General features: G+C 40.1%; 1 protein-coding gene across 5 annotated transcripts in view; it reads right to left on the reverse strand.

The window, feature by feature from the left end:
• Positions 1 to 2,472: 2,472 nt before the first annotated feature.
• Positions 2,473 to 23,640, reverse strand: part of ATP6AP1L (ATPase H+ transporting accessory protein 1 like) — a 39,739-nt gene continuing 18,571 nt past the window's right edge. For 3 of the 5 annotated variants that reach the window (XM_032276821.1, XM_032276831.1, XM_032276813.1), the window contains 6 exons: positions 17,730 to 17,770; positions 17,417 to 17,475; positions 15,744 to 15,979; positions 10,995 to 11,045; positions 8,378 to 8,618; positions 2,473 to 2,922 (listed from right to left, as the gene is read on the reverse strand). In XM_032276821.1, coding sequence (XP_032132712.1) covers positions 2,620 to 2,922; positions 8,378 to 8,618; positions 10,995 to 11,045; positions 15,744 to 15,979; positions 17,417 to 17,475; positions 17,730 to 17,770 — 931 coding nt within the window. In that variant the 3' untranslated portion in view covers positions 2,473 to 2,619. The remainder of the gene's footprint in view (positions 2,923 to 8,377; positions 8,619 to 10,994; positions 11,046 to 15,743; positions 15,980 to 17,416; positions 17,476 to 17,729; positions 17,771 to 23,640) is intronic. The other 2 variants (XM_032276836.1, XM_032276842.1) reach the window with 2 other exon arrangements.

Consider the following 23,640-nt stretch of genomic DNA (forward strand, 5'->3'; position numbering starts at 1 on the left):
TTCTATTCTCAATGTTTCTCTATTTTTTTATATTTTTAATTTTATTTTATTTTTGAAACAAGGTCTTACTCTGTCACTCAGGCTGGAATGCAGTGGCACAATCGTAACTTACCACAGCCTCACATTTCTGAACTCAAGTGATCCTCCAGCCTCATCTCAGCCTCCTGAGTAGCTAGGACTGTGGCTCATGCCACCATGCCCAGCTAATTTTTGTTGTTGTTGTTTGTAGAGACAGGATCTTGCTGTGTTACCCAGGCTGATTTCAAAACACCTGGATCACTTGAAGGAGGCGCAAGTGATCCATCTGCCTCACCCTCCCAAAATACTGGGATTACAGGCTGTGTCTGGCCTATTTTATTTTATTTTTAGAGACAAGTTCTCACTCTGTCACTCAGACTGGAATGCAGTGACATGATCATAGCCCACAGCAACCTCAAATTCCTGGGCTCAAGCAATGCTCCTGGCTTTAGCCTCCTAAGTAGCTAGTACCATAGGTGCATACCATCACCCTTTTTTTTTTTTTTTTCAATTGTTTTTGTATGGAGAGGGTCTCACTACGTTGTTCAATCTGGTCTTGAACTCCTGGCATCACGTGATCCTCCTGCCTTGACTTCCCAAAGTGCTGAGGTTATAGGTGTGAGCCACTGCTCTTAGCCTGTCAGGGTTCTTTTGTTTTGCAATCAATATTCTCGTGTTCATATAAGAGATCCAGCAAAGCTATGAATTTCACCTGCAATGCAGGTAAGTGGTTTGCAGGATCTGAACTGTGTCTGATTTTCCATCATGCCAGAAAAGGAAAGGGATCCCTTTAGATCAGTCATGGAAACTTCCCAGTCTATAAGCCATTGGGCACAGTTAGAAAGAGCCAGCCTAACTTGCAGGGTACCGTCCATACCCACAGTGACTATCTATCCCAGTTTCCTTGGCACCATCCTATTATGCCTGTTGGGAATTAACACCTGCTTTCTCTTTCAAAACTGTCCTAGTTTGAACAATATGTTATGTTTACCCTTCACATACCGGTAACCTAGCAAACAGCCACTTATAACACCAGTGGATGCTCAAGGGAACCACAATAAAAATCTGTTTTATTACTGAATATCATTCTCTAAGGTTGACAGTTTCCACCAGTTTAAAGCCAAATGGAGTTGGATAATCAATCATAGATTCGCATTTTCTTGTCTATTTCCTGAAATCCTTTGTTGCAGACTACAGAATCAACTCTGTATTAAAACAGAAACAAATTTCCTATAAAGTATGGGATCTTACAGAATTCTGAGAGGGCCAGAACCAAACCTACATTCATAGCCAAGAAAATTGCAGCCAGAATAAATGCGCAACACGAGATTGTCCCATGAGAAAACTCACTGACATTATCATCTACAGCTTGCCACCTAGGATGGAACTAGACAGCAGACCCATTGTGACAGCTGCCCAGAAGATTCTCTTGCTCTGTGTGTGACCCTCAAACCCTGCACATTGTTCTCATCTGCATAAGTTTTGTGTAGGAGCATCTTCCTAGTATAACCTAGGTGCTGTATCAAACCCCAGCTGGGAAAATGCAATGTCATCTTTGTATTTAAGATCTCTTTAAGACAAAAGACATATTATTAGGGATGCTTTGGTGCAGATGAGTGAATCAATCTTCAGTATCTTCCAAGGGCTGAAAAGGATGATGAGGCATGCATATGAAAGACAGTGATGGCAAGAATATCAGTGCTGGCTCCAGAATTCCTATTCAGGAAGCATTTAAAGGACACTATCTTATTGGAAGGAAGGTCAGGGGATGTACCTCAAAGCCGTGTTTGCATAGCAAGCACACTGTTATTGCTTAGCTCTATTGTTTCTTTCAGATGGACCTATGACAGCTCATGGAGGTCTAAATCAGACAAATGAGACAACCCTGGCACCTTGACCAGATGGAAAGGTAAAATATGGCCAAGACTATTACTCCTACTTCACAGATGGAGCTGTGCTGCTTCTGAATAGCAAAATAAAGGACAAGCAGGTCCTTAAATAACGTGCTGTGCTACATGGAGTCCTCTAAATATTTCTTTGAAAAAGAGTATTCGTTAAAACAAAATTGGGACATAATATCTAGAAATGCACATTATGTTACAAAATAGTTGAAATTATTAACTTCCAGGTAAACTTGGATTTGTTTCTATAATTATCACATTCAAACTGGCACAGGCAAGGAGGACCAAGTGTATTTTCCCTTCTCTGTGTTGCCAATCATTCTATTTTTCTTTCTTCTTTCTTGTCTTTCTTGTTTTTCTTTCGTTCTTTCTTTCCTTTCTTTTTCTTTCTTTCTTTCTCTTTCTTTCTTCTATTTCCCTACTTGAAATACTCCTTTGCTTTTGGGGTACTTTGAGGCAACTAACAGCCATATTTGTCTCTGTGGAACCCCTGAGAGGCCTTTTTCATTGGCCCAAGTCTACCTAAGTAGGCCAGAGTATGGCTCAAAAAGAATTCATTGTGTATTTCCTTTTCATTTTTTGTTTGTTTGTTTTTGTAATCAAGACATTTGGTGAAAATCTTTAATTCACAAGTCAAATAGCACAGAACAGAAACCATTTTCGGAGCCCACTGTGGATGTGGTAGGGGCAGCCTGTGCTGCTAAGCATATGTTTTGCTGAGCTGCTGGCTTCTCAGTTCGTAGCATTCAGCCTCCTGGCTCCTCAGCAGTTCCTTATCTTTGGCGGTGTCTCGAGCTTTCAGCTGTGGGAAGTGGGCAGGAGAGGCAATGAGATCATAGTGCCGGTCGAGATACCGCAGGTAGATGAGCATGTTCAGGGCATAGGCCAACACCAGCAGCAGGATCAGGGATGTTGCCAGGCCGATCAGAATAGCAGGTGAGGATGAGGAGGCGCAGTCTCGGGCCTTGGTAAATCGTCCCCCCTTAATGGCAAAACCTTGGATCTGCAGGAGAAAGGAAGGAGCTGAAGTGATACATCCCTTGTCTCCTAGGATCTACCTCCCATTTGGGCTGGCAGTTCTGGCCCCTAGGTAGCCAAATTTAATATACTGTCGCTATATTTGCTGAATAATTTAACCACATGATTTGACAAATGTGATTGTGCTAATGGGGACAGTGCAACTTAACCTTAAATCAGTACTGACCCAGAAATTCTGGGATGTATGGTTGTCATAACTAGGGGGCTCATGAAATTCAAGACTCTGAAATAAAACCTTGATTTCAAGACTCTGAAATAAAACCTCTTTTAATCTGATCCTTAGAAATACTCCAGTTCATGTAAAAACCGCAACTGCTGTGGTATCTCTACAATTCAAAGCACATTCAAAATTTTACACGGTTAGTATAAGTTTCACAAAGATTTTATGTCTCTGTTCCTCTGCCTTTGATTCTATTGACTGACAGGAATTAGGAAGAGTCTTTGAAGGGGGGGTGTCATGATCCTCAATGAGGTAAAACATAAATAATAATCATAAAAGCTAACATTTATTGAAGGTTTTTGTGTACCATATACTGCCTTAATTTGTTTAGTATGCAAAGAGCCTATGAGTAAGTTACTATTTTATTCCTACTTTATGGATGGGGAAACCGAGGCACAGATAAATTAAGTAACTTGCCCAGAGTCACACAACAGTAAATATTGTGATGGTATAATTGAAATCCGAGCAGTGTGCATCAAACTCATACTCCACAGCTCCTGGTGGGTTCTGTCTCTGCCTCCTCCCTACCCTCTCTCTATTGATTTTATCATACAGACTCTGTCCCACTTCTGGACGAGGTGGATACCAGCTCCTCCTTGCACCCTACCCATTACTTTTAATGGCACAAACTGCAATCACTTTTGCACCAACCAAACAGAAAGGAAAGCTTTCCATTGTGGGCAGATGAAATGGTATAATTACCCGGAAGGAAGAGAGGTTCAAATAGAGAACTAGCACTGATATCTAACTGGCACTATCAAAATGAAACAGGACTATAGATAAATTATTTCAAAATGTGGAAGACAGCACCCTGTTTAGCTGGCTTTAAAAGTATGACCTACACAGCATTGCCTCATTCAGACACCTACTCGGTTTTCAAAGAGTACATCAGAAAACTGAACTATCCATGAATGCTTTACTGAAAATTCACTTTGATGGCTTAAGTGAGCACTTTAGCATTGTCCCGTGCTAAAATTATCAAGGCCACCAATCACTCCATAGACACAAGGGGACTAGCTCACCCAACTGTCTGTGCTCACCATTGAACCCAAAGCAGCTTCTGAAGGAGATTCATCCTGGCTTCAGGGATCCCTGCCCTGCCTCTCCTGTGAAGAGGCAGAGTGACCTTCTCTTCAGACTGGAGCCTGAAGAGTCGAGCTCCTCCATGACAAATGAGGACCTCACTTGATTCTGTAACTTCAGCCCAGGAGAATGCCCTCAGGTTGACTGCCACATCATTTTTTTTTTTCTTGAGATGGAGTTTTGCTCTTATCGCCCAGGCTGGAGTGCAATGGCATGATTTTGGCTCACTGCAACCTCCATCTCCCAGGTTCAAGCAATTCTCCTGCCTCAGTTTCCCAAGTAGCTGGGATTAAAGGTGCTCACCATCATGCCTAGCTAATTTTTTGTATTTTCAGTAGAGGTGGGGTTTTTGCTATGTTAACCAGGCTAGTCTCGAACTCCTGACCTCAGGCGATTTACCTGTCTTGGCCTCCCAAAGTGCTGGGATTACAGGCATGCGCGACCATGCCCAGCCACTTAATAATTAACAAGACTTGGCTGAAAACAGTAAGTGTGGAGGATGCATGAAGGATATATTGTCCACCATTTCCTGGACTAGAGGTTATACAGACACGCTGTTTCTAGCTCACAGGTGAGTTTTGTTTGACCCAGTGCTCAGAATATCCTAAAAATTTCCTGTGAGAATCAACCATTCTAGCTTCTATTGAAAAGACCCAGCAACACCAGCCCTGCATTCCTACAAAGCAAAAATCAGCTGCAGTTGAATCTGTAAAATGCTCATTGTGAAGAAGGCTACCCTTTGCCACAGTCCCAGCCACTTCGCCAGTTGCCCAAGGTACTTGAGTTTGCCGCACAGGCCATATCGCTCTATACTCTATTCCCACCTCTATTCCAGGCCAGCAAAGCTGCACATGTGGACAGCAGCCCTCTGTACACAAATGTCAGCCACCATCACCACCACCTCCTCTCCCCTGGACTCAGCTTGCCTTCTGCCATTTCTGCACACAAAAGGGGTTTCAACAGGGCCCACCTGTCTCCCTGAAACTGTGTTTATGGTAAGAATGATGATGAGGATGTATACATCTCACAACACCATGGATGAATGTGTTCATCCTAAGCACATTCACTGTAGTCTTAGGAACAAGAGAAATTGTAACCGAGTGTTTCACATACTAACTGCTCCAGAACATCAAAGCCAAATTACTGTGCCACCAAAAAACCAGTGCAGACAGGTGGTCTAGTGGTTTTGTGCCCTAACCTCATTGGTGACTCTAACTGACTTTTCTTCCTTTGTGTTTCTTCACCCCCATGTCTTTGCTAAATTTTTTGTTTTAACTTTTTGTTACAAAATATAGAGAGAGCTGGGCACAGTGGCTCATGCCTGTAATCCCAACACTTTGGGAGGCGGAGGCAGTTGGATCACCTGAGGTCAGGAGTTTGAGACCAGCCTGGCCAACATGGAGAAACCCTGTCTCTACTAAAAACACAAAAACTTAGGCGTGGTGCTGGGTGCCTGTAATCCCAGCTATTCAGGAGGCTGGGGCAGGAGAACAACTTGAACCTGGGAAGAGGAGGTTGCAGTGAGCTGAAATTGTGCCATTGCACTCCAGCCTGGGCAACAAGAGCAAAACTCTGTCTCAAAAAAAAAAAAAAAAAAAAATATATATATATATATATATATATATATATGACATAAAATTCACCATTAAACTGTGTTAAGTGTATACAGGGCAGTGCTATTAAGCACATCCACATTGTTGTGTGACCATAGGCGCCATCTATCTCTAGAACTCTTTCACGTCTTGCAATACTGAAATCCTGCACCCATTAAACATTACCTGCACATTCCCTCCGCCCTTCAGTCCCTGACCCCTACTATTCTACTTTCCATCTCAGGGTTTGACCACTGTAAGTATCTCATATAAATGAAATCATGCAACATTTGTCCTTTTGTGGCTGGCTTATTCCACTTAGCATTATGACTTCAATGTTCATTCATGCTGTAGCATGTATCCAAATTTCCTTCCTCTTTTTAAATTTATTTATTTATTTATTTATTTGAGACATCTGTCACCCAGGCTGGAGTGCAGCGGTACAATCTTGGCTCACTGCAGCCTCGATCTCCTGCGCTCAAGCAATCTTCCCACCTCAGCCTCCCAAGTAGCTGGGACTACAGGTGACACCACTATGCCCCAGCTAATTTTTTTTTTAATTGTTAGCAGAGATGGGGGTCTCACTGTGTTGCCTAGGCTGGTCTCAAACTCCTGGGCTCAAGAGTGATCCTCCTGCCTCAGCCTCCCTAAGTGCTGGGATTAAAGATATGAGCCACCATGCCCAGCCTCCAAATTTTCTTCATTTTAATGCTGAATAATATTCCATTGTACATATACCCTAGGTTTTGTTGATCCATTCATCCATTGATAGACATTTGGGTTGCTTGCACCTTTTAATTATTGTGAAGAATGCTGCTATGAACATAGGTATAAACATAGGTGAAAGCTTTTCACGTCCCTGCTTTCAATTATTTGGGGTATATACCCAGAAGTAGTGCTGCTGGAGCCCTTGGTAATTATATGTTTAACTTCTTGAGGTAACTCCATACTGTTTGCCGCAGCATCGACACCATTTCACATTCCCAACAGCAATGCACAAGGGTCCCAGCTTCCCCCCATCCTTGCCAACACTTGTTATTTTCTGTTTGTTTGTTGTTGTTTATCATTATAGCCATCCTAATGGATGTGAAGTGATTTGTTCATATTTTAAAGTAATTTTTCATCAGCAGTATTTCCATAAGTCACTTAAGTTATTTCTAGAACAAGGTAAAGGTATAAATCAATCAATTCCCCTGGTCTAATTAGGCAAAATTATTTGTAAAATATTCCTTGTTGTCCTTATCTCCTCACTGCCATTTCTGTATATGTATATATACACACACGCATATACATATATAGAGAGACATATACCTATACAATATATATTAATAATATCTATAAACTTCATATACACACACAACCACACACCAAGGAACCCTTGGAACCAAACCGTCCAGAATTTGAGTTCTACCTCTACCATTTACCAGTTACATTCCTTAGAAAGATTATGTGATTATCAGAGATTCAGTTACCTCATTTGTAAAACGATCTTGCAGCATTATGGTAAGTTCTGAAGACAAAGTACATAAAATAACAAGAGCAGCACCAACACACACGGGTGCTCACAGGTAGCAATGATTGTTAGTCCATGCCTGCACACTCCTGAGTGTTTCCACATGTATTAGGCCATGTATTCTTTACCTTAATAAAGATAGGTGTGAAAGTGAGAGAGATTAAGTAACTTGCCCTGGTGGCTGAGGAGTAATTTGAAACCGGGTCTGCCTGACTCCAAAATGCAGGCTCCTTCCCTACCCCACACTGCCTCTCATCAACACCACACTTCTCCAAGTTTGGGAAGGATGGAAGGGAAGAATATGCATATATGCGGAATGGCCATTTATATCTGGAAAAGGTTGGAATGTGCCCATGAAAGATACATGCAAAGCCCTGCCTACTATTTTGGTGAGTGGTAGGAACAAGCTAAGCTTCATTCACAGGTAAACAGGATAGAGGAACTTGACAGATGTCTCTCAGCCTGAGATTCTGGTGGTGAAAAGGAATCTCTTACACCCCATTCCTTTCCCCAAATACCTTCAAGATCTTTGGGATATTTTTGACTCCCTGGCTGAGTCCCTTCCTACTGCCAAAGCTGTCACTCACACTGCAAATGTACATCTTATCTTCCCTGTTAGGATCACTGCACCACTCCCTAAAGGAAATAAAATAATTGTCCGACAATGCCTCTCCCCAGAAGGGCCTCTCAGTCCAGGAAATGTCAGTCACTGGCTTCACCCGCAGCTTCACTAGGACTTAGATGGCTGGCATTTCTCACTGATAATTATTCGTGCCGTATAAACCTAAAAGTAAAAGCAAGCCCTGGGTAGGAGGTGGGAACCATAAGGAGAGAAAATTCTCTATCCTATTTCATTCTTACCTTAAAAGACAAAGGGAAAGAAAAACCAATATTCTTTTAAAGATATCTACTTCTCTTCTCCGTAAGCATCTACGTTTGTTTCAGGTGTTTTAAACAAACATTGAGTTCCTTTGGTCAAAAACGCAGGTGCATTGAGCATAGGTTTCATTACCTGGAAATCAATAAAAGTGACCTCCCACAGGCTCGACCCATCATCTGTGTCACTGGGCAGCAAGAGGGCATGGTCCCGCTGCAGGCTGCCCACGCGTTGGCAGCGGTAGGAGTAACCGGACGGAGCATATATGCCAGCTGGGTTAAAGACCGCTTGGATTGAATTGTTGGAAACGATCTCGACTTGGCGCAAACTAAACCAACTCTGGATGGACAACTTGTTGTAATTGGTAAGGATGAATCTGAAAATGGTTATAAAACAGCATTACTCGCAAAGCACTTTTCCCACATTTGCTGACGCAAGGTATTGTCTATGAACAGTACAATGGCGCCCTCTTTTGTCAGGCGGCAGAATGGGCTTGGGGAGAGGCTTCACTTTTGCCGCAGTCTCCCCTGGATGGATGGCTGGGTAAGAGCCAAGGGCCCCGCCCCCAAAGGGGACAGTACACATTCCTACCAAAGAAAAAACACACAGGGTTTGGGTTTATTTGATTTTGTTTTTCCTTTTTTAAAATCAACACTTGATTATGTGTTTATTATTGAAAATTCTTGAGAAAAATGGGCATCCATGAAGAATTTGCTAAACTGTGGTTTAAAATAATAGTAACAGCTCTCTTAATAGCTTCAGTGTTGTGTATGTGTATTGTATTTAATTGTCACTACAATACCATGCGATAATGTCCTCGTCCTAATTTCACAGCCGAGGAATTTAAGACACAAAGGGCTTGAATAAGCTCACTTGGAGAGTAAGTGTCAGAGCTGGCCTTCAAATCCAATCTTAACTATTTTGGAATAGACTGTCTCCAGCCATGAAAAAGTCATAATTTACTTGTCACTATCATTTTTACTTCAGTTTTTTAAAAAAATATGTGACTGCATAGAAAAAAATATCTGGAAGGATAGAGATCAGAACATTAGTGTTTGCAAATGGTGTTTAGATTATTGATGATTTTCATTTTCTTCTTTCTGTAGCTCAATATCTTCTCATTTTTCTGTTTTCATTAGTTTTTCTTGTCTCTGTTTGGCTCCTTTGCAAGCAGACCCTGAGACAAGGGTGTGAATATAAGAAATATTTGGAGGAGTTTAGCCATTCAAAATATGTAAAATGGAGAGAAAAGAAATGACAGAGGAAGGGAAGGCAGCTAAAAGAGGCACATTATTAAGCAAGTTTCCAACGTGGACAAGCAAGGCTTTGTGGCCATCATGAAACCTGGGCACCAGAGTACAGCACATGCTGCTGAGTTACCTCACCCGACGGGGAGGGAAGGAGCTGAGGTGTATGTATGTTTCCTTCAGCCATTGGTTGAAGCAGGTTGCTGGGCTAGGGACTGGGGGCAATGGGCCAGAGAAAGTTTTTAGCCAAAGAGAGGCTGGGAGGTGAAAGTTCAGCAGGTAGGCTACAGTGCTCTCAAATGGAAAGGGCCACATAGGTATTAATGGGGTATTGCTACATACCTTATTATCAGACTAAATAATAACAACAAAGCTATTTTTCATTTTGGAAAAAAGTGCAATTCCAGATCAAAAATATTCTCCATTTCTAGATCAAACAGATATGTGTGTTTGTTAACATTGTGGGATTCTATTTACTTGCAAAGTTGCTCTGAAAGATAATGGCATATATTTTCTAAATTATGATCAGTGAAACACTAGTGTCCCAAGGTATGTAGACAAGTGTTCTGAGGAAGAAGGCTTTCCAAAGTTAAACACAGGAAGCACTGAGTTAGTCAAAGTTACAAAGTACAATAGTCTTCTAGATTATGTCTTCTCAGAAACTTTAACATACAAATTTACACTGTGAATTGCCAATGAGTAGACATGGGTTATAGTCATTCCCAGATACATTTGACTGCAGAACCCCCTTTTTGTAAAATCTTATATTTTCCCAAAGCAGAGGTGTCCCATAGAGCAAAGCTTAAGAAAGACTGCCTAGCACAGTCCTGCTGGTCTTCCAAATAATGTTAAAGACACAACTACTTATCTCCACTAACGAATTTGTCCATTTGTCTTATAGGAAGGGAAGCACTGGATATTTATAAGAAAAAAAAATTAATGCCTTCAAATTGTTCCCTCCCCCTCAGGAGTTCCTAACTGCCTGGCTAAAGCCACTGTTGGCACATGAATCCTTTCATACCTAAACACCAAAAAACTATAGGCCTCTGTTGATTGTCTGCTGAGGAATACAAGTAACGAGGCTTTTTCATTGTAGTTAAATGGTAAGTGCAGTTCATTATAAGAAGCTATAGAAAATAATTTCAAACCAGAGCCCCAGCCCTGAGAGCTTTATTTATATGTTATTCTTTTCTCAGAGGAAAAGGATATTACATTCTCAGGTTTGGGAATTAGCTCTAAGTCCCTAATGTAGGCAGCATGCGGGTTGGGGGAGAGGGAAGAACTATGGGTATTTTGGTAGAAACTTTTAGAAAGAAAGCATTACTATAGGGTCCCATCATATCACAGCACCAACTTTTCAGTGTAATTAGGTTGATGTGGCATGTGATGTGTCACAGTGCTTGGGCATATAGCAAGCCCTTGCTTCACTCATGTGGAATGAATAAATTCTATAGAGCTAATCTGAAGGGCTGAAACTGCAATTATCCAACTGGTGTCCTGCCTACCTTATAGCAAGACTTCTGGGGTTTTCAGCATCACCAAGCTTCAAAGACAACCTAAGGAAAACAAAAAACAACGCAGCCTATGAAAATAAGAATGATCCTAACTTCATATCTACTCAAAAGTTACCTCAAGGTAGATCACATAACACCTAAAACTACAAAATGTATAGATGAACATTTTTTTAATCTTGAGGTAGGCAGTGGTTTCCTGAAAAAAATACAAATGCATAAACAATAAAAGAAACAACTGATAGATTGCATTTTATTAAAATCAAAAACTTATGCTCTTCAAAAGACACTGTATAAGGAAACAAGAAAGGCAACCACAGAACAGGAGAAAATACTCACAACACGTATACATAAAGAACTTTATCCAGAATATAATAAATAACTCTAACAACTTCATGAAAAGATAGCCCAACATAAAAATCATAAAAATTGTCAGAAGACTCAAGCATGTTTTAAAGAAAGATATACAAATGGTCGATAAGTACATGAAAAGATGCTCAGGATCATTAGACGTTTGGAAAACGTAAAATCAAAACACAATAAAGATAACAGGGTACAGGAATCAGAATGGTTAAAACATTTTTTCAAGTGATTCTTAAGCTTTTAATACCTACATTTATTCCTATTTTCCTGAGAGTAAACATAAGATTTCCCAGAGCAAAGACAGATGAATTGACTTACTCACGGGAACAACCATATTGGTTCCCCCTTCTAATCCAATTCTCCCCTTCTAGGGAGCATGAGAAGAGCCAGATGTCATCCTACACATGCAGGGATTTATAATACAGACGAGGAACACCAAAATTATGAATCTGGGAGTTTATATAGGAAAGAGACAGTGGTTCCCTTCTCACCTCCCAAGAGAGGGAGGGAAACATGTGCTCTCCTAGTGTCAGAAAATTCTCCCTAGGAAGAGAAGAGGGATGATTAGTCTTTGGATGGAAGAATTTAATTAGCCTTTGGATGGAAGCAAATAGCTCACCATAAGGGAGACAAATGGCTGCAGGTCTCATACCCATGGTATGTAAATACATGTCTCTGAAGGGAGGATAAGACAAGCCTCCTGGGTTTCTAACCCCTCAAATGTCTCTATGACCTTGAGTTTCATTACCACTTGATACATGAACACTTTCCTTTCAAGAGGTAAATCTGTCACTAACTCTAACACTTATCTTTTAACCCAGTTCCCAGTAAAAAAAAAATTGTTCAGAAATTCCTAAACATGCAGAAATACAAAAATGCTTTCTCTAGTCTCACTCTGAACATTCAAATTATTAGTGAGAATGTGAAGTAACTGGAACTCTCATACAATGCTGGAGAAAAGGAAAAATGATGCAGCCACTTTAAAAAACAGTTTGGCTGTTTTCTAAAAGGGTAAACATACACATACCATATGATCCAAGCATTCTACTCCTAGTTGGAATGACATCTAAGAGAAATGAAAACACCTGCTGCCACAAAGATTCATACATGAATATTCATAGTGATTTTATTTGGAAAGTTATACAAAAAGTGAGGGAAAAACAAATTTCTATCAACAGGTGAATGGATAAGTAAGTTGCGGTACATCAATACAATGGACTACTACCCAGCAATGAAAAGGGAAATACCATTGACACATGCAATAACGTAGAAGATTATCAAAATCATTAAGCTAAGTGACAGTGGCTACACTAAAAAATAGTGCACACGTGTGAGGATATTTATATAAAATTCTAGAACATGCAAACTAATTGATATGATAGCAGATCAGTGGTTATCTGGGGATGTGGGAGTGGTTGGAAAGATGGATTACAAAGAACACACAGAAACTTTGGGGCAGATTGTGGTTTTTTTTTTTGGCTTTGGTTTTGGTTTTGGTTTTTTTGAAACAGGGTCTTGTTCGGCCACCCAGGCTCAGGGCCAGTGGCACAATCTCCACTCACTGCAACCTCCACCTCCCAGGCTCAAACGATCCTCCTACCTCAGCCTCATGAGTAGCTGGGACTACAGGCATGCACCCCCACGCCAGGCTAATTTTTTAATTTTTAGTAAAGACAGGGTTTTGCCATGTTGGCCTGGCTGGTCTCTAACTCCTGACCTCAGGAGATCTGCCTATCTCCCAAAATACTGGGATTACAGGTGTGAGCCACTATGCTTGGCCATGAGGATCTTTTAAGTACCAGGCACTGTGCCACCAATTGGGAATACAAAGGAGAAGCACAACCTGGAACAAGAGTTGCTCATAAAGGAGTTCTTTTACTCTTTCAAGCACCCTACTCTCACACATGTAAAATGGATTCTGAATTATTCAGGCTATAATTGCCTAAATTCCAAATAGACACAGATGCTGGGATTATGTTCTATTTGTAGGGCTTTCACTATTTAAAAAGACTTCCGTAGCAAATCCATCTGCCAACAATTTGCCTCTCTCTGAACATTTTGTTTCCAAGAGCTAAAACATGGTCATCTTTTTTTAATCTGTGCTTTTGACCTTACATGGTTATGTCTTTGTTTCTGTTTGTTACTTCAGCAACTTCCATTCTGCTTCTTAAAATCTTAAGATTTCCTTGCCAGCACCGCAAGAATGCCTCACTCATCCACGCAATTCACAGGAATCAGACACTAGGTCTCGGCATCTGGTTCTTGACACCTCCTTCCCAGAAGCCTCCTGTTTCTCCTCTTTGGGCAAGCTGTCCAGGATGCCTGCATATTCACCTGTGCAGGACTCCAGCAGGTGAACGCTGCACACTCAGGGCTCACACCTGAATAGAATTCTAAGGCAGTGACCAAAAAGACAGTCAGGTCCTACCCAATTGTTAAATTTGTGTCCTGCAGGACCCAAAGCTTACTGAAGAAATTAGACACCATTTCACTCTAGTTATCACTGGGATGTCAGGAAGGAAAAGAATGCTACTACTATTAATGCTTTGAATAGCACTCGACAAGATCTCAAAATGCTTATGCATATATTTCCTCATGTGTTTTTCACAACTTTGAGAATAGGGCCAAGAGAAAGGAGATAAATTGTCATTTTAAAAGACATTTTAAACTTCAGCTCTGTTAAACATACATGCTCCATGACCTTAGCAAGTTTTCCAACCTTTGTGAGCTTTGATTTCCTGGAACACCAGGAAAAGGGATGAGAACTGCCTGTGCCTCCAAAAGTTACTGTGAGGGATAACAGGTATGGGCCTGTGAAGCCTGGCACAGTGCCTGGCCCATAGTGAGTACTCAAGGCCTTATAGCTATAATGAATAGATGCCATCAGCTCCATTTGACAGATGATGATCCCACAGGTCCTGCCTATAAAGTCACAAAGCTCACTGGTAGAACTGGGCCTAGAAGCCAAGTTTTCATTCTTTCTGTCTCTAGGTTCCCAGTAATCACAAGGTCTCTAAAACCCAGAAATAAAAAAAAAAAAAAAAAAAGCTGTAGAACCCTGATTTTCCCGCAAATGTCCTAGGGTCAGGATAAATGGAATCAAGGAGGGCCAGTCAGCCATAGATGGGCAAGATTATCCCCAAGCAGTCAGCCTCTCTCCATGCAACTGACCACAAATAAAGAGCCCTGTGGGGAATTAATTAGCACCCCAGGAAAAGGTCCTGAGCTCTCAGCGTGCAGGAGCCTCTCTGAAAGTCTTGGATAGTTGTGCTATAATAACAGCATAAACAAATCTGAGAGGACTATAGATGCTTCCGCTTATAATTCCCTAAATCCCTATTAAGACAGTCATTCGGAACAGCAAGATACTAAGATTTGTAATATGACTTTAAATTGTATATTAATAGAATTCATTTTTGCCCATTGTCAAGAATTTTTAAGTGAGAAGTAAAGTTTAGAAATAAAAGGATGTTTCCAGCCAAAGTACATAAAGTGGAAACTCACACACACACACACACACACACACACACACACACACACACACAGACACACAGTTATGCTTAATATAAAGCATCCTACCCATCTAAACCAGACCAGAACAAATGCAGAAAATCTTCCAAAAGCATCTATTTTACCAACAAATGTTGAAAAGAAAGTTTATAGAAAGCAAGTAGGACATGCCAGATTTCCTCTCCCTGGACCAAAATAAATAAAAGCAAAAATTTTTGCTTGGATGACTGAAAAGCAGAGAAAGGCATTGGAAATTGATTTGCCCTTCAAACATGTTATTTGTTTAATCTGCTTATCTCAAATCAAAACTAATTATTCCAATCATTTTGAAATATCCTAAAGAATTCTCTGGAATTTAGCCATTGAAAAGTACCCTTGCACATTTGCAAACAGGCAACATTCCGCTACTTCAGCACACTGATCCCCTTCTGCCCCCCGCAGAGTCAAGCATTTGTCCTGGCTAGTGTGCCACCCACTAGAATGCATAGGACCCTGCTGGGATATGTGATCTCTTCCCTGATAGGATAAAAGTAGTTTGACACCTAACATTTGGTAAGAACAAGCCTGGAATCTTTTGTAGTTTTCAGAATGAGTTTGAGAACCCTCCTTTTCCTAATTCTCATTTTCTACAAATTATTCTGACAATTAGCAAAAAAGGTTCAGAAGAAAACTGCTTAGAAAATATAACAATTTTTAAAGTTAACTTCTGACTTGTTCCTTCATGTTAGACAGTAAATACTTCCCCAAAGATGTGTGGGTCCTATACAATGGAACATACTTTTTGTTTTTTCTGAAATGACAAAAATACTGAATGCAGTTAACAAAAGGCAGTAGCACTAAGGGCTTCCTCAAACTGAGAGATCAACTTACCTAGCACTTTCTTCACTGCAATTTGAGTTGTCAGGGTCCACTGTTGCCTTCTGACCAAATGCCTGGCCTGTAAGGTCCAGCCAGGTTTGATTCTTAAATTTAATCGTGATTCTTTTGGCCCAGAAGAGAATGCAAGGCATTCCATCGATGGAGACATTAACTGGGCCATGATGGCTGAATGCATTCCAAGGTTCTTTTTCTAAATGCCCTTCTTTGCTCAGATTGTAGTTGAGAGCCTAATTAACCAAATAAAAAGAATGTTAGACATGAATTCGTGTCTATGGCACAAAAGGCTTCTTAGAAGTGAAAGAGCTAATTCACATCCTGTAATGGTAAATGCATGTCATTATACCTTTATCAAAACCCGTAAAATGTACAATACAAAGAAATAAATTAATACCAATTACTCTAGTGTAAATACAGATAAAAGAAAAGTTAGTTAATAGAGAGAAGCAAATCAAGCTTATCAGTAACCAAAGATTATTATTATAGCAACAAAAATGAAGCTGAATATTGTAATAAAAATATAAAAGAGCAAGTGAAATTAAGCATTTTGGGTTTTTCTCAACTATAAGATTCCATAATAAACAGAAAACCAAATACCACATGTTCTCACTTATAAGTGGGAGCTAACCATTGAGTACACATGGACATAAATATGCAAACCATCGACACTCGACCACTGGAGGGTGGAGGGAGTGGATAGGTTAGAAAACTGCCTATCAGGTACTGTGCTCACCATCAGGGTGATGGGATTCATACCCCAAAACCCCGCATGCACTATTCCCACATAACAAATCTGCACAAGGACCCCCTGTATCCAAAACAAAAATTGACGTTTAAAAAGAAAAGATTCCAGGCCAGGCATGGTGGGATTACAGGCTGGGATCATGCCTGTAATCCCGGCACTTTGGGAGGCCAAGGCGGAAGGATCACCTGAAGTCAGAAGTTCGAGACCATCCTGGCAAACATGGTGAAGCCCCATCTATACCAAAAATACCAAAAATTATCTGGGTGTAGTGGCAGGTGCCTATAATTCCAGCTACTTGGGAGGCTGAAACAAGAGAATCAGAATCACTTGAACCAGGGAGGTGGAAGTTGCAGTGAGTCGAGAGTATGCCATTGCACTCCAGCCTGGGCAACAAGAGTGAAACTGTATCATAAATAAATAAATAAATAAATAAAAAGATGTCATAATACATTTCCCCATCCAAATTTCAAGCAAGAATATGTTAATTATTGATACAATTATTATTTATATTTTCACAGGAGCACAGACAGGATTGAAATATGTTTTTAAGGCTGAGCGTGGTGGCTCATGCCTGTAATCTCAGCACTTTGGGAGGCCAAGGCGAGTGGATCACAAGGTCAGAAGTTCAAGACCAGCCTGACCAAGATGGTGAAACTCCATCTCTACTAAAACTACAAAAAAAAAAAAAAAAAAAATTAGCTGGGCATGGTGGCGTGCGCCTATAGGCCCAGCTACTTGGGAGGCTGAGGCAGGAGAATCGCTTGAACCCAGAAGGCAGAGGTTGCAGTGAGATGAGATGGCGCCACTGTACTCCAGCCTGGTGACAGAGGGAGACTCCGTCTCAAAAAAAAAAAAAAGAAAAGAAATATGTTTTTAAGTTTTTAAGAGATGATTACAATCTGGTTTCCTGACATAGCCATACCTGTGTGATTGGTATTGTTGCGAAATTCTGGACTGGTTTCATATCTCCATTATTCTGATCTGTCAAATAAATAATGATGTCATTACCAATGCTAGGTGTCCTTTATTTATTAATGGAATTGAGTGACAGTAATATGCTAAGCACTGTCACATATATCAAGCTTGAGCCCCTTTGGCTCATAATTTAGGATACACTTGTATAAAAGATTTCACATGAGTGCCTCCTGATACAGACACTATTGGTCAGGGAATTCTATCACAGGAAAAGTCCTTCCCCATCCCACAAGGAATCATGTGCGCAATTGGAGTCTTACCATTCTTCAAAACCATTTCTTTATTTGAAGATGTTGAAGAACTGAAATTAGAAAAAAAAAAACAAAAAAAAAACTTAAATATACAATTCAGATGTTACACAAAATTTTAAGAAGTATATTTCACTTTACTACATGTCAGAATAGAGGAGCAGAAACAGTCTGCCAAAACCATTCACTTTTTTATTTATTTATTTATTTATTTATTTATTGAGACGGAGTTTCACTCATGTTACCCAGGCTGGAGCGCAATGGCGCGATCTCGGCTCACCGCAACCTCCGCCTCCTGGGTTCAGGCAATTCTCCTGCCTCAGCCTCCTGAGTAGCTGGGATTACAGGCACGCACCACCATGCCCAGCTAATTTTTTGTATTTTTAATAGGGACGGGGTTTCACCATGTTGACCAGGATGGTCTCGATCTCTTGACGTCGTGATCCACCCGCCTCGGCCTCCCAAAGTGCTGGGATTACAGGCTTGAGCCACCGCGCCCGGCCCCATTCACTTTTTTAACAGTGAATTTCCCATTTAAAAAGTAGTATGTCTCTCCCCTGTTGTCTCTGCATTTAACAGAGATAAAGTAATATACATTCTTCAAAGAAAATATGAAAAATACAGAAAAATTTTAGAAATAAACATTATTTTATTTATTTTATTTTATTTTATTTGAGATGGAGTCTCACTCTGTCACCCAGGCTGGAGTGCAGTGGCGTGATCTGGGCTCCCTGCAACCTTTGCCTCCTGGGTTCAAGCAATTCCCCTGCTTGAGCCGCCCAAGTAGCTGGGATTACAGGCATGCACCACCACACCCGACTAATTCTTGTATTTTTAGTAGAGACAGGGTTTTACCATGTTGGCCAGGCTGGTCTTGAACTCCTGACCTCAAGTGATCTGCCCACCTCGGCCTCCCAAAGTGCTGAAATTACAGGCATGAGCCACTGTGCCCAGCCAGAAACATGATTTTAAATCAACACTGATTCTTATTCATTGAATAATATTATGCGGTGCCTACTATGTGCCAAGCAGTGTGCAACACTCTAAGGTTTAACCAATAACAAATATAAAGAAACAAAGTAATAAAGCATATACAACATTTTATAGTGAAATTTTATACCACATTGCATTGTTAACATATCAAAGCTAAAACACCCAACCTTTCAAAAAAAAGACAGACCCAATTACCAAAAAGTTATACTGGAAACTTATGAGCATATAAATTATGATATATATCTGTGTGTGTGTGTGTGTATGTGTGTGTGTGTGTGTGTGTATGTATCCTCTCTATATGCATACAAACACAAACACACACACACACCCCACATATGTATATAACTTACTTTTTATAAAATTTAAAAAACAAATTTTTGTGGACATACTGTTTTAGAGCTTGCAATTTTTTTTCTTAAAACTATATCACAATCGGCCGGGCGCGGTGGCTCAAGCCTGTAATCCCAGCACTGTGGGAGGCCGAGGCGGGTGGATCACGAGGTCAAGAGATCGAGACCATCCTGGTCAACATGGTGAAACCCCGTCTCTACTAAAAATACAAAAAATCAGCTGGGCATGGTGGCGCGTGCCTGTAATCCCAGCAACTCAGGAGGCTGGGGCAGGAGAATTGCCTGAACCTGGGAGGCGGAGGTTGTGGTGAGCCGAGATCGCGCCATTGCACTCCAGCCTGGGTAACAAGAGCGAAACTCCGTCTCAAAAAAAAAAAAAAACTATATCACAAATATTTTCCATGTAATTATGTATTTTTGACACACTTTAATGTCATATGGTAGTATATCATAAAAATGTATCATAATGTATCTAACTAAATTTTCACTCTTAAGTGTTTAATTTGTTTTCAGTCTTATTAGCATTATAACAGTACTGCATTGAACATTACTATGGGTTGTTTGTTCACACCCAAGAGAAATTCCTCTAGATAAATTCCTTAAAGTGAAATTTCTAAATTAGAAGATATACACATTTTTTATTACAGAATATTTCAGACATACACAAATATAAACAGAAATATAATAAGCCCCCATATACCTGGACCCATCATTCAACTTTAGTAATTATCAGATTATAACCAATCTTGCTTCACCTACAAGCTCACTCTCTTCTCCCCTGTGATATTAGTTTGAAGAAATTATCAAAAATTATATTGTTTCAGTGTATATCCCTAAAAGATAAGAACTTTTTAAAATAACAGCACAATTGCATCTAGAAAATATTTTAACGTAAAGTCAGTGTTTAAATCTCCAGTTTTGTCATAAATATCCTAAAGATTTAACAGTTTGTTTATTGAATATTTTTATAAGTTTTACCCATAATACACGAGAATGTAAATCCAACTCTATACTTAACAATTCCTATCTAAGGTCTCTATACAACACTATCACATAAGCTCAACATTTTTATAGTTAGGGAAAGATTATATTACATGATATGTATGCAAAACATAATCGTAACTGAAGAGTTACTAAATCTATATCACAGTAAAGTGTTTTAGAATTAATTATACGGAACCAATTACAAATTAAATGCACCATTCTCTTTGTAATATGATCCCTATTTTCTAATGAGACTTTCTGAAGATGACAAATTGGTGACTATGATGTCTACTAGTTGCTATTAATAAATGTATGCATACATGCAATTTATTAATTTTCATCAACATTATTAAGGTATATAATTTATGTACAGTAAATTGCATTCATGTAAATTATACAATTCTACGAGTTTTGGCACAGGCACATACCCACGATACCAGTGCCACAAAAATACAGAATATTTATATCACCCAAAAAAGTTTCCCCATGCATTTTTGCAGCTAAGAATTGTTCCCTCCATCCTCAACCCCAGGCAACCACAGACTTGCTTCTGTCACTTTAGATTAGTTAGCATTTTCTACAATTGCGTATAAATGGTATCATGCATATTCCTTAGCATTTGGCTTCTTACAGTCTTATTGTAATGACTTTGAAATTCATGTATGTTGTTACATATGTCAGGAATTCATTCTGTTTTAGTGCTAAGAAATATTTTATTGTATAGATATGCCATATTTTATCTGCCTGTCCGCACATTTGTCAGTATTTGGGATGATTCTGGTTTGGAGCTACTACAAATAAAGATTTAAGAACATTAATGTATAGGAGTTTGTGTGAATACGTTTTTGTTTCTCTTGAATGAATACCCAGGAATAATGTCCAAGTCACATAATAGAAGTGAGTAACTTTTTTAGAAAACTGCCAATTAATTTTGGCCTTTCTGTTGTTCAACATTCTTGCTAACATTTGGTATCATCAATGTATTTAATTTTAACCATTCCAATGGATGTGGGTTGCTATCTCAGTTTGATTTCAGTATCCATTTCCCTGATGATTAATGATGTTGAGCAGCTTTTCTTATGCCTATTGAGCATTCATATAGTTTCTTTTGTGAAGTGTGCTTAAATCTTTTGCTCATTTTAAAAATTAAATTCATTGACCTCCATAAGTGCTCTTTATATGTTACAGGATGCAAGTCCTGTGTCAGAGATACACACTGAAAATATTTTCTTGCATTCTGTCTTCCTTTTTTATTTTCTTAATGGTGGTTTTCAAAGAGCAAAAGTCCTAATTTTCATAAAGTCTAATGTATTCTTTTTCTCCGTTATAACCTATGTTTTTTGTGTCTAAAACAAATATTTGCCTAACAAGGTCACCAAGATTTTCTCTTGTGTGTCTCTTAGAAGTTTTTAAATTTTAACTTTTACACTTGGGTCTGTGATCCATTTTGAGTCGATTTTTGTGAGCTACAGTATTTGTAATATTTTAGAGCTAAGGATAAAGAAAATGTCCTACTAAGCTCCCAGAAGCAAAAAAAACAAGAATCATGCAAGGATTCAGCCAATGCATCTCTCCCATCCCTTCACAGAAGCTAATGGAGGACATGCTCCCACAACGTAAGGGCAAAAGCTAATAAAGAGAAAGTACAGGCTCTCATAAACAGGGAATCTCACTAGAAGAGTGGTGAAGAGAAGCCTAGTAGTAACCAATGTACATCAGACACAGAATCAATCCAGACTGGAGTGAGAGGATGGCAAAAGGAAAGACCTATAGAGAGATGCCTAAATGAAAGGGGAATTTAAGAGACCACTGCATATTAGAGGAAAGAACATGTGAAAAGAATTAAGACTATGCATGTTTTAAAATTGCAGCTACAAAAAGACCATTTTTAACTCAAGGGAAAAAGAAAGGTTGTCAAAAAAAAAAAAAGGAAACAAAATTACAGTCTACTAACTGGCTTGTCTGTGAACAATATACATGGTTGTATTGATGGAAGCACTGATGAACTGAAAGTAGTAATGTATCTATATTGGGGGGTTGGGGGATGAAGGAATGAAAGATGAGGACACTGTTGGAGACAGAAACTTTGTCAATAATAGGAACTTTTCATAAAATCTAACATGTATAAATGGAGAAATCATCTATGCATATTATTTGGATATTCTGGCGGTATGGTGAATTGTACAATTGTTACCAAGTCTTTGTTTCCTTCTCCAGGAGATGATTTTGCATCCCTTTTAGGCCATATGACTTGCAGTGCCTCCCTGTGGGTGGAGAATTATTCCTGCCCCATTGGGCTTAGCTACTACATGGACAGGAGACAGGGAAACACTGGGTAAAAAATGGGGGTTCCCTGGCTAGGGCCCCACCCTTAAGCCTGGAAACCCACTGCCCTAAATGGGAACAGGCATTCCTGTTTCTGTGCCCAAATGTTGCCTTTTGGCCCGCCATGGCCCCCTATCCTGTACCCATATAAACTCCAAACCCGAGGCTCCACAAGCAGATGAACGGGTGAACAGAAGAGCAGCAGAATGATGTGACAGAGGAAAGATGAGAAGGAGCACCTAAACATCAAGAAAAGTTTGGCTGGGGACAGTCACAGAGGAGAGGAGATCAGCTGCTGGGAAGCCAAACTCCAGGGGAAGATCATCTTCCCACTCCATTCCCCTTCCAGCTCCCCAACCATGCCACTGAGAACCACCTCCACCACTCAATATAACCCCCACGTTCACCATCCTTCAAGCCCTTTTTGGGCTCGAAGCTGGATGCCAAACAAGGATCATTCTTCCTGGATGCCAAATAGGGAGCCGAGTACCAAGAGGGCATTGAGCTGGTTAACACTTAAGCCATCTACAGATGGCAGAGCACTGTAGCATACCCACTGGGGCTTTGAGAGTCACAGGCACCTACCTCTAGATGCTCCCGTGGGGTCAGAGACCAAAAGCACTTGCCCTAGTTCCTGCACCTGCCCGTCTGCATGCTCCCCCTCCTGTAAAAAGTTTGAGCACATATTGCAGTGGCCAAACAGATGAGCCACGCCCCTGTTTCACGTCCTGAGATGGGGATCAGGGAACTCTCCAGTTTCAGCTATATGTCTTGATTAGGCCAATAGAATATGAGCAGAAGCAATAGTATGGCAGTTCTGCAGAAGTTGCGGGTGTCTGCATGTGCCTGCCCTCATGGACTAAGACTAATAGGGAAGCCCTTATTAACCAAATGATATATATTATTCCAAATAAACTTTGAAAAGTGTTGTCAAAGAAACATATAGGAAGCAATGAGCACACACAATAGGGAGATTGGAACTAACACAAGTTAGGAATTGTGTTCCTGAGAAAGTGATCATTAAGCTGTGATCTGAAGGATGTGTAGAAAATAACTAGGAGGATGGAGAACATTCCAGGTAGAGGGAACAGCAGGTGGTAAGGGAAAAACGGACCACAAAGCATTCAAGGAACTGAACTACGCCTATTGTGCTCACCATTGTAGACCCAGCACCTAGCATGGGGCCTCGCTACTTAAAAGCACCAATTATTTTTTAAATGTATTCATGCATGAACGAACAAATTAATGAAAATACTCTGAAATCTAAGTGG

Source organism: Sapajus apella, unplaced genomic scaffold (assembly GCF_009761245.1).
Source record: "Sapajus apella isolate SASKATOON/1434 unplaced genomic scaffold, GSC_monkey_1.0 scaffold1, whole genome shotgun sequence".
Lineage (NCBI taxonomy): Eukaryota > Metazoa > Chordata > Mammalia > Primates > Cebidae > Sapajus > Sapajus apella.